The sequence below is a fragment of the Octodon degus genome, unplaced genomic scaffold (assembly GCF_000260255.1).
Source record: "Octodon degus isolate 3935 unplaced genomic scaffold, OctDeg1.0 scaffold00057, whole genome shotgun sequence".
NCBI classification, from domain to species: Eukaryota; Metazoa; Chordata; class Mammalia; order Rodentia; family Octodontidae; genus Octodon; species Octodon degus.
In genome coordinates this window covers 8,307,044-8,323,211 of record NW_004524633.1, presented here as the reverse complement: position 1 = coordinate 8,323,211, position 16,168 = coordinate 8,307,044, and the positions used below count along the sequence as shown (strand labels likewise).

General features: G+C 43.0%; 2 protein-coding genes and 1 non-coding gene across 9 annotated transcripts in view; 1 reads left to right on the top strand and 2 right to left on the bottom strand.

Moving 5' to 3' along the window:
* Positions 1-10,854, bottom strand: part of Srsf11 (serine and arginine rich splicing factor 11) — a 33,524-nt gene extending 22,670 nt beyond the window's left edge. For 2 of the 6 annotated variants that reach the window (XM_004633996.2, XM_004633997.2), the window contains exon 1: positions 1,483-1,872. In XM_004633996.2, coding sequence (XP_004634053.1) covers positions 1,483-1,676 — 194 coding nt within the window. In that variant the 5' untranslated portion in view covers positions 1,677-1,872. Of the gene's footprint in view, positions 1-1,482; positions 1,874-10,759 lie in introns of those variants that run through there. The other 4 variants (XM_023718271.1, XM_023718274.1, XM_023718272.1 and 1 more) reach the window with 4 other exon arrangements.
* LOC111817447 lies at positions 5,023-5,150 on the bottom strand. Its single transcript, XR_002821647.1, has one exon. It is a non-coding gene; the product is annotated as a small nucleolar RNA SNORA40 (small nucleolar RNA).
* A 114-nt stretch (positions 10,855-10,968) lies between the features above and the next one.
* Lrrc40 (leucine rich repeat containing 40) overlaps positions 10,969-16,168 on the top strand; it is a 43,155-nt gene continuing 37,955 nt past the window's right edge. For both annotated transcript variants that reach the window (XM_004633995.2, XM_023718331.1), the window contains exon 1: positions 10,969-11,162. In XM_004633995.2, the coding sequence (XP_004634052.1) occupies positions 11,012-11,162 (151 nt within the window). In that variant the 5' untranslated portion in view covers positions 10,969-11,011. The remainder of the gene's footprint in view (positions 11,163-16,168) is intronic.

Genomic DNA, 16,168 nt, shown 5'->3' with positions numbered 1-16,168 from the left:
ATTCTAGGTGGCAACCGGAAAGGAGGGAGGCAAAGGCAAGTATGTGTCAATACAGTGGCTTTTAATGTAGGGCAAAGATCCCTCTGAATGCTGAGCATCATCCCTGCAACCCCCAGAGACAGCTTCCCAGGAGCTGATCTGAGTAGGAGGAAACTACTCACTTGACTACAGGGCAAACAGCCAGGCTCCTGCCTACCAGGACAAGTGCCCTGGCTTTTTAGGGAAAAAAATGGAATCAGGGAAATGCCAGCGCTTGTTTTTTCTAAGTGCATCAAAAGATTATCTCCAGAAAATAAAGCATTTTAAAGTTAGCAGCTATAATGAAATTCTTAGTAACTTGTGGGACTATAAAAATTATATTCCAACAAATACAGTATCTCAAATACCCTAGTAATAAAATGATTCACAGCCATCAAATGTTATCACTTACTTTCTGCCATTTTACACACTTCAGGTGCCATGAGCAGTAACAGCCAAGCGCGCATTCCTCTATGTCCAAGCAAGTTAAAAGCTTCTGTACAAAATACATGTAAATGTTCCCAGCACGTTACACCTCATACGGACTGATAACTGAATCCTAACTGTACAAATGAATTTTCCCTAAAAAATAAAATGTCTATTTAACTTTTGGCAGAACTAGGGATTGAACTCAGGCCCTTGCACTTGCCAGGCAAGGACTTACTCTACTGAGCCATCTCCCCGGGACCCTCAAACATATCAATTTAAAAACATCAATAGTCATGTAAAGATATTTTAGGTAAAAAGTCATGAAATACGTGGATACTCTGCGAATACCTGACTAAAACTAACTTTGACCAACTAATTTTTTTTTTAACATAATTTTATGTATTTGGTACAAGGCCTCACTACGCAGCCTGGATTCCCAGTGATCCTCCTGTTTTCTGCCTCCCCAGCGCTGGGATTACAGGCATGCACCACCATGCCTGGTGCAGGCCACCTTGGTGCCTGAGGCGGGCCAGCACAGCATGTGGTCCCAGGATCAACCTGGTGCTTGCCTAGGCAGGCAGTTAGACCAAGTAATTTAAAACTTTTAAAATAATTTCCAGAACGAGAACGGGACAAGAAAATAAAACCAAGATTTCAACATTAATCTATCAGACGACTGCGAAATCCTACGCTCATTTTAACATGTACATCTGTTTAAAAAGGTATCGCATTTGAATCAAGGCCAGAATCGCTGAACAATACTTAGAGCTGCGGCCTACCAGTTTTAACACCAACTAAAACTAGAAAACACTTCACTGTTACCTTTCTTCCAAAGAACGCGGGAAGGGAGAGCAAAACAGGCCCCCCACCCCCCCTTTTTCTAAAGAATGGATTTATCCTGTAATACGTGCAGTACCGAATGTGCAGCTCCAAAACATGACCCTACGCGAGCAGAGTTGGGGGAGGGGTGGAGAGAAACGCGAAGAGGCCGGGCTCCCAGGCCCGACCCTGCCCTTGGAGGCCGGCGACACTCACTCCGGCGGGAAGAGGCGCAGCTCGTCGATCTTGCCGAGGAAGCCGAAGAGCGTCCGCATCTGCTCGGAGCTGGCGCTCGGGGAGACGTTGGTCACCTGGATCACCTCGGTGCCGCCGCCGCCGCCGCCACCGCCGCCCGGCCCGCCACTGGGGCCCGGGCCCGCGGGGCCGGGGACGACGGTCGCGCTGCTCATGGCTGCTCGCGGGCTCGCTCCTGCTTTAACACATCAAACACACAACAAACAGTGAGAAGGGGAGGGAGAGGAGGGCCGGGGGTCCGATGCTACAGCCGCCGCACGCCGCGGACGGGGAGGAGCGCGCGGGCCGAGAGCCCAGAACACAAACGGCGCCGCACCGCACCCCGCCCCGGCCCGGCCCGCGCCGCCTGAACCACAATGCCGCGCGGCGGCCCAGAAGGCCGCGCGCCCTGACGGCCCCGCCCCGCGCAGGCGCAGCAGCCCCGGTCCCGGGAGGCGCGCAGCCCGCGGCGGCAGGACGACGTCATCGCTTTGGGGCCCTAGTTTCCCGAGGTGGCAGTGGAAGGTATTTTTTTTTAAGTCAGCATTTACTTCATGGCCCCTCCCCCCCCAAACGCCGCACGCTTTAATAACCAGTGTTATCAAACAGTATTTACGATTTTCCACATTGGGAGTCATTTACAGATCTGCTAATATTTCCACTCTGGCTAACATTTTCCTCCACACCACTATAAAATTTCCTGCAATCCTTAAGTAAAAAGGATTAAATCCTTAACACTGAATTGTAACGTTTGCTTTGCATAAATCCTTGAAATTTTTTTCTGTGCTTTAAGATTTTATTTCACAATAGTTCTGTTCTTTTTTTTTTTTTTTTTTTTTTTTTTGAGACAGGGTCTCGCTATTCAGTTCAGGCTGGTCTTGAGCTCACTTTGTAACCTAGGCTGGTCCCGAACTCCCAACGTTCTCCACCCCCGCGCCTCATCTTCCGGAGTGCTGGGATTACAGGCGTGTGCCACCATGCCCAGGAGTAGTTTGATTTTAAAAAGCATATTTCACAGTATTTTAAATACTTTCAAGTTTACAAGCATTTTCCAGAGAAAAATCTGCTTCACTCCTGATCACACGCACAAAAAACCCATTGCCTTTCATCCTGCATTTCCTTTTTTGTTTAGTAAGGATGAATTTATAGTTTATTATTATTAGGTGCCTCCCAGAGCTGTAGAATTCAGCATAAGTCTGTTGCCAAAATGCTAAACACGTGCACAGTATCCCTTAAAATGACCTCATTTACTGTAACAGTCTGCTAAAGAAGTGTTTGTGGAGACCGTGACTTTCCGAATACCCATCACTGGTGTCTTGGCACACTGCAGTCGCAAGTGCCACCTGAGAGGACTTGGGCTCAGGATACTGAGGCTCACATGTGGAGCCCACTGATGCCCTAGTGTACTCACTACTTTAATAACACCTTAAGTTTTTACACAAAACAGGTTGGGTGACAAGAACCTCAGCAAGACTAGAAATGACAACTCATTGTGTGTCATAAATGTATTTTAAATATAAAGTATAGTAGGTGGTTTACTTTCTCACATGAATCAGGCTCATATGACTGTTTATGTTAGAGATCCTCACCACTCCAATACTTCAGTGTCAAGAGCACACATGTGTCATGCACACCACAGTATTGTGAGAAAAGGACAAGGCACACAAGGACAGGGTCTGTGCCTGTCTTATTTTTTTAAAATGTTGTTTATCATCTTTATTTCTGCGGATACAAAAATCTTTTACATTACCCTACACTTCTCTGTATGCTTGATATTTCATAATAAAAATTACAAATTCAAAAACAAAAGAATTCTGTGACAAAAATTCTTTGCCCATCAAGGGCCAATTTATGTTAACTTACTGAACAGAGAAATGATGGTGCTCTGGTATGCAGGATTACAGTGGCAAGACAGAATTTTCTCCAAATATAAACTTTAAAAAATTTTTTTTTTTTAAATTTTTTGGTGGCGCCAGGGATTGAACTCAGGCCCCTGTGCTTGCTAGGCAATCACTTATTCTACTGAGCCATCTCCCCGGCCCCAAAATATAAACTTTTAAGCATATTTTATTTTCAAGTTATCTAGCAGCTACAAAATTAAAGAGAAGACTTAGCTTAAATATTAATCTTGTCAATATATTAAAGAAATTTAACTTCAGTTCTGAGAATCTACCTCAATTTTCTTGTCAATTAAATGAGGAATTGAATAGTTTGAAGATCCTTGAAGGTCTAACAAATAACTGCTTTTCATTAATCATTGCCTGTGTCTAACAGTAACATGCAGCTAAAGGCAAATGACAAAATGTGTCAAATAGATACCAAGTGCATCCAGTCTACACTAAGTCTGAATCACTGCAGATTTGTTTAGCCTCTCAATTAAAAATACAAGTTCAGTGTGGAGCTAGACATCAAGTATGTCTTTTTCACTACGTTCCTAATATTGTAAAAGACCATTGGAAAGTCATAAATTTCTGTTCCAGGGATTTTCCTAGTCCCTAGAAATACTGCAGGGAGAAGACTGTCTTTGATCTCATGAACCTTGAGGTCCAATGTGGTAAACTTGATAAGCAAACACAAACATATAATACTGTGTTGTGATGAAATAAAACAGGATAGGGAGCCAGGCGTAGGGGGGTGTGCCGGGGCGGATGAGGCAGGAGGATAGCTGTGAGCTCAAGCGCGGCCTGAACACCCAGTGAACCCCAGTCTCAAAACAAAGCAAAGCAAAGAAGGAGCAGGAGAGCCAAGCATGGAGTCTACTGCCTGTAGTACCGGCTGCTCAGGAGGCTGTCATGGAGAATCACTTGGGCTCAGTTCTATACCAGCCAGGACAGCATAGTGAGATTCCATCTCAATATAAAAGTAAAAAAACAAGACAGGAAGTGGGAAAGTGTTACTGTTGAGACCCGAGTAAAAGGAGAAAGCAAGCTCAGTATCTGGGGAACGGACTTTCCAGACAAAGGAAACTACAAAGCAGAAGGCCCTAGGAACAACAAGTCTGAAGCTTCTAAGAAAAGAAGGTCCTCTGTGGAGCGGGTGTTTTCCCATTTCTGTCTCAGAGAACAGCACCCTCCGGACATGGGGTGCTGGGTGAGGCAGGGAGCCGTGACTCTGGAACCCTCTGTTTCATGCTGCCCCACGGGAGAGGGTCTTCTTGCTCTCACAGAAAGGCAACTACAGATTTCTAACAGCAAAAATGGGGATTAAAAGTACAGGCTAGTGCCAGGCAGGGACTGCGTGTTCACCTAGTACACTTCAACCTCTGTCTGGTGCCTGGGCACAGTGGTGCTTAGTAATCCTGAATTTGGACAGAACTGCAGTTTGGACTCAGTCTCTTATTTTTTCTACTTTCAGTTGTTTCTGTGACTGTTTGGTTGTCAGGATCAAGGGAATGGAAAAATACAACCATTCTAAATAAATGGGTACTTGTTAACAAGATATGGGTAGCATATAAATAAACTGCTGGATGCAGAATTCCTTAGACAAACTGAATTGGAGAATGAGACTTTTCTATCTAGCAGTAATATTCCTTCTTATAGGTATTAAAACTCACACCAAACAATGAGTTCTGGGTTGCAAAAGAGGATTTATTTTTTGCACCTGTTGATTAAGTTTAGTCCACAATTTAGACGAAACCAAACACAAGTGCCCAGAGTGAGACTTTTAAGATATCTTGTCATAATGAAAGAATTACGTACAGGAAAGGGTCAGTTAATTTATCTTTGGAGGCAGGTTAGGGAAGGGTTCTAGTTATGTTTGAATGGTAAGTATCAGCTATACTATGAGCCGATGCTATTTCTGTCCCAAAAGAAAAAGAAAAAAGTCTTCATTTTGGCCAATAAAGTTACAGTATGGGAAAGCACGTGATTTCTGATAGGCTTTTTGAAACATGGAAAAGAATTCACACGTCCCCTGCAATATCACCGTCTCCAGGGCCCAGCAGCTCACAGGTAAAGAACCACTGCCACGTGGATAAGAAAATGTAAGCTGATTCTTGATACTGCCAGAACAGTATGTCAAAAATATTACAGAGCAAAGCTTTATGCAAAGCATTAAAACCATATCCAGTATCATGATGGACAAGTTCCAGCCATTTAAGTCTCAAGTTTCAGAAAGATCTTTGTGTATTCAGATGGAAGTTCTTTAGAAAAAGGCATAAACACAGAGGATAATCACCCTTCCTATTGTAGGCCGTTTCCCACTTAGGTAAGTTTTGCTTTAATAGCCACTTTTTCAAAAAAAATGGCATACATACACAATGGAATTTCATTCAGACATAAAGAAAATAAAAGGAAGCATGTGATTTATGGGGGGAAAAAAGGAATTTCCAAGTGAGAAAAGAAGGAAAAAAGTGGAAACAAAGCTTTTGTAAACAGGGAGGAGAAGAGGCGTTCAAGCGGAGGTAGGAGAATAGCGGGGGAAAAAGAGAAGTTACATCATGTACAGATGTGTAGACACAAATTCCCTAGCATGAATGTGACCATTACGTATAGCTCAAGCGTACTGATAATTTAAAAGGATATTACTTCCCACCACCATGTGCACAGTAGTCTGTAGTCTAAGCACTTGGCACATTCATGAAGCTATTATTTTGAGAGACAGGAGAGATGGTGGGGAGATAACATTTCTAGGAAATACGGAGTTTAAAAAAGGGAACAAGATCATGTTGCGCAGGCCCTACCCCTGGGCCCAGTGAGCCAGCCACCAAGACCAGGCAAGGTGGTGCAAACCTATAATCCTGGTGCTGGGGAGGTGGAAAACAGTAGGATCACTAGGAGTCCGAGTTGTGTAGTGAGACCCTGTACCAAATACATTAAAAAAAAAAAAAAAAAAGGCAACAAGATAAACATTTTGAAGAAAATAGAGCTGTAAACTTGGTGGAAAATGAGAAATCCATACTTCTACAATTTGATGCTAAGCAATGCTAGGGTTTGTGTATTTGCATAGCAGGTACCAAGTATTTCAACACACCCATGAGAAATAATTTTCAATTATCTCAGTGTATATAACTGGGATAGTTTAGAGGATGGTGCGAAAAACTGTATGTTGAGAAAAAAATGTGCACAGTTCTTAAGGTATCCTGCCAGTACCATTTATCAGACTGTAATTTGGGATAAACATGCGACCTACAAATCTGAATATCAAATTTTAAAACCTATTGCTTACCAACTGGTAATGAACCATTATTATATTTTTCCCTTATCCACTTACGTTGGCATTAAGGATAAAGTCTCACGACCATCTTACATCTTAATGAACTTATGAGGAGCCTGTGTTCTAGTACAATACTTGCCATATAAATATTAAGTTTACTATTTCTTTTTTGAGTACTTGAAGCTGAATCCAATTAAATAAAAGTGTTTGCAGAGAAAAATACAGTCAATTTTAAATGAGTAGATTTGGAGGCTGGAGACATAGCTCAGTGGTAGAATGCTTGCTTGCTTGCCTGCCCTAGCACCACACACACACACACACACACACACACACAAAATGGTGAATATTTACTCAAACCATTTTTTTAAACGCACTTACCCTACAGTGGTTTTGTAGGTTGTCACAAAGAAAGGATATTGACAGGCTGTTCTATAAGGTTGTGATGCACAAATTTTACTGTGTTACATTACTAATTAAAGCCCCCAACTATGCAATTAATATGAAAATTGATACTTAAAATTACAGAACGTTTTAATCTTAGAAAAACGGCAAGAATGCTACTCTATTTGTAGGAATAATAATCACTGGGAATAACAGGAATCATTTTCAGGTGATTTTTAGAATTACCAATAATGAAATCGCAATACCACAATACTTTTTACTTACATTACATAAATAAGATTGGCCTTTAAACCTCCTTGTTCAGTTTCTTTTCAGTAGGAAGAAAATAAACAACAATGAAAGAATTCTAACAGGATTTGGAATACACTCTTCCCCTTCTAGTTTCTTCATCTTTCTTCAACAGAACACTGACATTTCCTTTCATAAAAGAAAATTAAAATATTTTTCCATAGAGATGAAAATTCTTTTATATTAAAAGTACACAGGTATACAAGACTGAACAATAAAATCAAGTACTAAATCTCTTAAAGCAGGCTAACTGCTTCATCCTCAAAATTATGAACAGAAGCAAAGAATATACACATGCATAATTCAAAAACATGCACTTCCTGTCAAAAAATTACCATATACAACTACAATAACAAAATACAATTCAAAGCCATACTGAGAACTATAAATAAAATTGCAGAGGAAGAGACAGTAAAAATAATCAGAATGTTAAATATCAAGATGTTATATGTATACATACCAATTCCCCAAGATGAATGTAATTATTATGTTCGCAAATAGATACCAACAATTAAAAAAATGCAGTTTGTACTGCCTTCAAAGAAACAGTGAAGAATGTTTTCCACTATTTCTTAAAGCCAGCAGTTATAAACCTAAAGGGAAAACAAACATAAAATTGCAAGTTGAAATTTTTAAAGAGAATATATTCTCTCAATAAACGATTTTTAAGATAGCAGCTCTCCCACATAAGGCAATGTTCTGAAAGTAAACATAATAGTCATTGAAGCCAGGCTAAATCTGTTACTGTACCCTAAAAGAAATCCCCAGAAATGTGGGCAAGGCAAATGTACTTTGTCCTTGACTCTACTTTTTAACCAAAGGCGCCTGGAAAAGGTGTACAAATTTAGTTCATTTTCTTCCCTTAGTACAATTTCAGACTTTTTTCAATAAATCCATTTACCAATATACCTTTTACCTCTGGAAAAAAATGTCTAACATATTGCAATGTTCATAAGAATAACACACACACACACACCCCCCTACCTGAAAATGTCTTCTGAAATTTCAATGGTAGAGAGATCCTGGTCTATTTTAACTGGATAATTTTACTTTCTATTATTAAAACAGAAAAGCATTCTTTGGATGATGTGCTCTGTAGGGTTAATATTTTTGATTTTTTCACTTTCTTTTTCATTGAGCAAAAAAGCTAAGAGTGAAATGTTCCATTACTTACATACAATGAATATAATTAGGTAGAGGTAGGTAATTCCATTACAGAAGATAGGAGCACAGTCATCTCTAGCCTGGACATACTATTTTAATAATGTATATAAAGTCCACTTTAAAAATAAGGCCATATGCTGTTGAAAAGAATTACAACTTTTGTGTTTAAGGCATTTTCTTAAAGTATTATGACTGTATAAAGAGCACATTCCAACTACTGTTACTATACAAAATTACAACTACTCTCTGACAAAGAAATTCAAGCGGATTAATTTCAGTTTCCATCAATTTGAGATAAAATTTTTTTCCAACAGCATGAGGTATTTTCACCTCTACTTGCTCAGTCTGCACTTACTACATAAATATAGTACACAGTTTACTGTAGACTTATGCTAGTAAAATTCTTACCAGTTTTCTATCTATTGAAGATTGAAGTTGACTCTGGATTTTTCAGAATTACTTTAGCACTATTTCAACACATTATTAAACATCAATAATTAAACAATTTTCAGTACAAGCACAATGAATCAAAAAGTATAGCTTATTTTTAAAGTTTATTTTTTTTTTAATTTTATTTATTTATTCGCGTGTGTGTGTGGCCCGCTCAGCCCACCAGGGGGCGGGCTGGCTGGCATGTGGTGCTGGGGGATTGAACCGCGGTCCCTGTGCTTTGCTAAGCTTGTTCCAAGTAGGTGCTTTAGACCACTAAGCCATCTCTCCAGCCCAGTATAGCTTATTTTTAAATAGTTGTATAGATTATATATTGTGCAGACAGTAGTAGTTACTGTAAAATTTTATGCTTGAGCAACTCATTCCGTAAAGATAGGCTGTGGCTTTCTATAAAGCAGTAGTTCTTAAAGAAATGTCTTTAAAAACAACTGAAGAGTCCCTTCAGATGATTCTAGAATTTAAGAAACTTGGAAATGATGAAAAGCTACCAGCAAGTCATGGTAGCTGAAAAAGAGGCTTTGTAGACAGATCTCTGGTCTTGCCACTCACAGAAACTTGTGGCCTTGGGCGAGCTTTGTAACTTCTTTTGACTTTTTTCATCTGCAACACTGGTCATTGTATTTAATAAGAAACAGTAAACAGAGGTTGCCACTTAGGAAGAGCTCAATAAGGAAGCTATTATTATTACTGTCAACAAGGCTGACTGGAGGGCTCATTAATGACCTCCTAAAACTGCAATGGTCCTTTTATTTTAAAATCCACCCTTTCCTCCCTAGGTAGGGTAACCACGTACATGGAAGGTGTAGGTGTTAAAAAGTGAACTTTATTTGGCATAACGATCAGCGATGCAGAATTTTCAAAGGATAGTCGACCTAGCTTTCAACCAACAGTACAGATCTCCAGGACCCTGGATGGGCTTTGCCTGTTTCCACGCATCTATGAGTAGAAGCCACCATCACTTCAGGCTCAGGAAAAGCCTAGCACTCAGGACAGTGCTACGCAGGATGACTTCTTTATAGTTACTTGGTGCAATAATCAACAAGTGTACATTTCAGATGGAAACTGCAGCGTCCCAAGAAACACCGATTTACTGAACAAAATCTTTATTTCCTTTATTTTTTTTGACCTGAAAACACTTCCATTACCAAGAACTCAAGATTTAAACTTCTATTTTCTATCAATTATTTAAAAAAATCTTTACCGGTTGAGATTATCCCTAAATGAGAAAACAGCTTCCAAAGCCATCGGGTAAACGGACTAAAGTGAGTCGTCGTAAGCGGGAGCGATTCGAACTTGCCCCCCGGGGCTGCGAGGTCCAAAGTGCACGCGCCACCTTCAAGTTCGTGCCACCCTCCCACCCTCCCTCCCTCCCTCCCTCCCTCGGGCAGCGCCCCGCCGTCCCGCGGCTGTCTCCCCGAACTCGAGGGAAGACGGCACGTTTCCACCTCTGGAGCTCTCCCCCACCTCGGCTGCCAGCCCTCGCACCCCACGGCCCCGACAACAGGCAGGCGGCACCGAGCCAGGGCGCAGGCCCCACGCCCGGGAAGCCGGCGGCAGCCCGATCGCCCGCGAGACCCGGACCGCCCCGCGGGCTCCGAGCCAGGCCGGGCTCCGCGGCGGCCTCCGCACCCAGGGCTCAGGTTTTCGCCGAGGCCCACGTTCAGACGGGGAAGGAGACGCGAGGGCTAGCCTCTCCCAATACCCTCTTTAGCGGCGGAAGCACCAGAGAAAGATCCAAGTCGCAGTAACAAAGCCAACAACAAATCCTCAAGGTCCTCTTAAACCCGTTAAACGCACTTACTTCAGCGAAGTATTTCCAGGGTGGTAGGCCGACACCGGCAACGGAAAGGGCTGCTCTGTCCTCCAGCCCCGGGAGCTGGCGGTGACGACATCTAAGCGCGCCGCAGACAGCGAAGGGCCCCGCTCCCGGTTTCCCCCCCTTCCCGCCCCGGCGCACACAGCGCGTGCGCACCGCGAGAGGGGTGGGGCGGCTGGCTGCGCCTGCTTTGTGCGTCACGCGCGTAGCTCTCTCTAGGAAGCTAGTGGTTTGAATATGTCGCGCCTGCAGGGTGTTGCCGGGCGGGATCCGCGGGCAGGTTTCAGAGCAGAAAGGGCAGACGGCAGCACTTCCGTACCCCAGGGGCTGTTAAAAGCGGCGAGGAAAAGCGGCCAGTTAAACCTGTCTGGTAGGAACCTGAGTGAAGGTAAGATTCGTGGGCTCCTGCGGACCCTCGTGGCGGCCTGGCCCGGGCGTCCCTGTCCCTGATGGAGAGCAGAGAAACTCCCACCCGAGCGCCACTCGGGCCGCGTTCGCGTCCTCCAAAGCCGAAGGATGCGTTTTAGGAACAGTGGAGGTTAAGAACAAGATGTGTTTGTCGGAGAGAAAGCCCCTGTCCAGCCGAGGCGCGGAAGCGGGGCCGAGCGGTTGCGCGGGAAGCGGCCGTTTCGAGGGATTTTTATAGAGCAGAACCAGGAGGTGGGGCGGATCTAAGGTGGGAGACCTGGAAGCTCGTAGGTGGGCGTGCGGCGGGACGAAGTGGCAGCCGACGAGGCTACAGGTACTGTTGCTCGGGAAAAATTGATTAAACCCGCGGCCAGATGGGAAGCGGGTCGCGTAGGAAGCGGCGACTCTCCCTGGGGGCTGGGTTAGCGACGCGTCCGGGCGTCCTCCCGGGGAGGACTATTTGGACTACCCGCCCTGGGTTCTCGGCCTTAGAGGCGAGCGATTGTCCGACCTTTTGTCCGGGGGTGTGGCCCACGGCGGCAGCGACCGTCTCTGTCGCAGTTGCGAGGCACCTGGCCTTCTGTACCGGCTCCGGGGGCCTGGCCGTGTCTGGCTGCCTATAATAATTCTACCTAACTCAGCTGCCTGTACCACCCCGGCGGCCTGGGACATTGCCACGGACTGGCTTTTCCGCTCGGACCCTTCCTCTGCTCCCAGCAAGACCTGCTGAAGGAGCTGGGTCTGGGATTCCCGCAGGATGGAATGGGCACCATCCCGTGAGAGTCAGCCCGCTGTCATCTTGGGCAGGTGCTTCGTTTCTGTGCTTTCATTTCTCTCTTAATTTTGATCTCAGAAGCATTAATATTGTACGATATTTTATCTTCCCTTAAGGGAGGGGGTCAGTGAGTGCAGAGATGCTTTTTTGTATGCAACTGGCCAAAGTGCTAACGCTAGAGAATAGTGAGCATATTTGTGAGCCAACGATCAGAACGCGCCCCTCGCGAAGACTATACATTCGAGGTCGTTCTGACAGACCTAGTGTAGAGCAGCTGGGAAAGATCCGGAGGCCAGGAAAGAATGGTCAGGTGCAGTTTAGATGGGGGGTGGGGGGGGGGGAGGGATGGAGAAATGAATAAAGTTGTTTTCCTATAATGTTTTATTTATAATCTGATTTTTACACTTCGCGTAATTAAAGCCTCCGTTTTTCCTCTAGTGATTGCCTGCTCATTGTGCCCTGTATCCAGGGAGACAAAATGCTGAGTGAATGAAAGGCTTTCTGACATAAAATTTGCATTACCGAGAGGGGTTTTTGATTTTTGTTTGTTTGTTGAGACAGGGTCTTGTTATGCAGGTCAAGCTGGCCTTGAACTCACTAGCCCAGGCTGCCCTCAGACTTGCAGAAATCGACCTGCCTGAGCCTCCCCAGTGCTGGGATGACAGGCGTGGGCCCCCATGTCCAGCTGTACCTACGTTTTTAATCGTTGGGAGCAAAAACACTTTCAAGCTCCCCCATCCCACTAAAATATATCTTTCTTTTTAAAAAAAATTCCTCTTCTAAAAAAAAAATAAGAATAAATTTAGGAAAAAAAAATACCCCTTCTTTCTCCCACCTGATTTCATTTTTTTCCCTCCCCAGTTTTAACACTATTTTAGCATATAATTCTCATATACATTGATCATATTCATTATAGGAAAGTTTATCTTTACAGAACACATCTCAGTTTTTCATTCTTTGCATTCTCCTCCCCTCCCTTTAACCCTTCTTCCCTTCCCCGTTTATACAAGCTTTGTTTTTATTGTTTCCCAACCATCCTCTCTCCCTCATTTTTTCTTCCTTCTGTACCACTTCCCCTTTTGTGTTCCCCTTCTCATTTGAAAAAGATCTCCCTCCCTCCTGTTATCATTCATCAATTCTGTGAGGCTTCCCCATGCAATATGCATTTGCTGTTCTTCATGTCTTTTTGATGACTTGAGTGTTATTTTTCTTTTGTTGCTGAATGCTGTTCCCGCCTATGAAGGTGTTGTTTTACTTACCTTTTGAAGAATACCCTAGTTACTTCAATTTTTGGCAATTATGAATATAGCTGGGATGCATATTCATGTTCAAGTTTTTGTGGAGATGTGAATGTTCAACTCATTTTGGCGAAAGCTGGATTATATGGTAAGATTTTATTTAGCTTTGCAAGAAATTGCCAGACTGTCTATCGTAATCTACTGTTTCTTCCCGCGAATGTGCTAAGGTCTAAAGAAATAAAGATTAATAACACCCACAAATAGTTCATAATCTTGTAAGCCTTCTAATAATAATCTTGTAAGGCTTTATTAATAATAAAGCCATACACTTTATTAATAATTTTTTTTTCTTTTTGGGGATTGCACCCAGGACCTTGCATTTGCCAGGCAGATGCTCATACTGCTGAACAATCTCCTTGACCTTATTAATCACTTTATACTTGTTCAATAATCTTTTGTTGTACTCCAGTTCTTTTTACTCTGCCTTCCTATTTATACATAAATGTATTGATAAGATATAGCTATGACTGTTTTTTTTTGTGTTAAAAAACAAAAAAAAACTTAGCCATTAATGCAATTGGTGAAGGGCAAACAGGTAAGCCTATTTAAGAGTTAGTCTTGAGGGTGTTCACTTTTACCTGTAAGTGAAGTATGGGCACCGCTGAGTTGTTGAGATAACACTTTTTGTAGGTTGTAGTTGTGTTTTGAAAACACCATTTATCTTGTGTACAAAAGCATATGCCTATTGCAGAAAAATTAGAATCTTGAAAAGCATAAATGATAATTCACCATTTTTCACTGTTAATATTTTGGAGGGTTTTCTTCTACCTGCTTTGTAGTGTATATATAATTTTACTTTGGTGGTTTTATTTTGAACAAGTTTAGAATGAGCCTTTTTTGGCCTCTCTGCAACTTTCAGTCTCACTTGAAAAAAATCTGGTTACTTTTAATGACTATAATATTCTATACACATGACTATTTTGGTACATAAACATATTTTCAAATAGTGTTTGCAGTTTTTCAATCAGACACACAATATGAGTGTCTGATATAGTTAGAAAAATATTCTGGAACAGAAATAACTAAATAACTTCAAAGAAGAATTCTGTAAATATCCTGAACAGCTTAAATGATTTAATTTTATCAGCAGCAGTATGAGAAGGTATGAGTGGGTTGGTAAAGGCTGCCGCCCCTGCTGCCTGGCCCAGATGAAGGGAAGGCGGAGCTGTAAAGGGGTCGGGAGCTAGGTAGGGCTGCTTGCTGTGGCTGCCTAGATGGCAGGACAGTGACAGGGACGCACTCGTAGGTTATCTATGGTCCGGGAAAAGCGTAGAGTGCCCCCACAGTTTGGAAGGAAAGAGAGCTGTGAATTCGGCCTCAGCCCTGTCTTGTCAGGCTCACACTCCTGCATTTTAATACATTGTTTTGAGTAGGAAAGAAAAAAATGGAGTTGGATAATGAATAAATGGATTTTCTCACAGCAAAAGTACAGACTGAGAGAAAATAGTGCTAAAGCTTTTGATTAGGGCTTTCTTCGCTGTAAAACTGTGTTCCCTCAAGTTAAAGTAGCATTCAGGCATGCTTTTCTCAGGAAGCTCAGTAGCTTCTGAGGAAGTTCAAAATCATGTTTTTCTGGTGTGCTAAGCATCAGTTCACTTTTGTCATCCTTGGTGGATGAAATAGTCTCTTTAATACCTTTGGACTAAAAGTGTTTCAAGTGGCCTGAAGCAGAAGGTCTGAATTAACCTGGGAGTGCAGTAAATTAATGCCTTCCCTGCAGTCTTTAAACTTGAAAAACAATCTGAGAGCGACACTGCGGCGCTGTCTGTCAGTGTGAGGTGATGAGGCCCTCTGGTGGTCAGGCATGAGTTAGGGTGGAGGAAGTTAGAGCCTGCGTTAATGCGCTTTCTCTTCAGTGTAGCGCCTTCCTTAGTCGGGCACGCAGTAAACATTTGTTTCCAATTTGGAGATTTTGATTGGGATACATAGCTGGTAAAATCCATGCAAATATTCTAACATCAGAAAAGCTCTCAAATTTTCATGACATTTCTAGTTCCAAAAGTTTGCATAAGGGACACTCACATTTTTTTTTTCTTTTCCTGTATTTTAGGGTAGGATCTCCAGAGTGTTCAGGGTCTCAGTAGTAGATCAGACTCATAGTGATCCGCCTGTTTACAGCCTCCCAAGAGCTGGGATTACAGGCTGGCGCCACCACACCCAGCCTCACTTATACTCTCAGTGGCCCCGGGGGCGGGGCCAGCACAGCAGGCCTGGGGATTGAACCCCGGCCCCTGTGGCTGCTTGCTGGTGCTTTAATCCGCTGGGGATGCTCAGCTTTTGTAAGCATTGTTAGATCCTAGCACCAACTGTCAGAGTCTTTTTCACCTCTCAACAAGGAAGTTGGGAGCTAGTCACTGGGTTTGTACCAGATCCTTGGTTCCTTGATTCATAGGTCAGTAGTCTTAAAGTCTCTTGGAAGATGAACACAGATGTAGGCTATGGTAGAGACCAGTGGGGGTGAACATAGGGCTTATGTGATATGTGATTTTCTTTTAAGAGAAAAGATATTAATGAGTGGTTTTTTCCTGAGCTAAAGCCTCAATATTGGGGTTTAATTGTAGTGGTGGCACTTTGCGGTAAGTGGGTTTGGGGTTACAGTTCGGGCCCAGGTTTGTGAGGCATGTGGACCGTTGTGTGAATTAGGCTTCTCTGCCTTAAGGCAACACTTATTATCATACAGTATGGACAATCATTGCATCTTTAGGTTGCTGAAAACATTGAAAAAGTGGTTAACTCTTGCAGTTTGTTCCTTTCCTTTCTTGGCTCCACTCTTTTCTTCAACCTTTCATTGTGAACATCACTTTGAACTTTCAAAAATCTTCATCTTTTCACCCACCAACTTAATATCTTCCACAAGGGCGAGGGGGAAAGCTCAGCGGTCCAAAGCACCTGCCTAGGTGAAGCTGCAGGGAC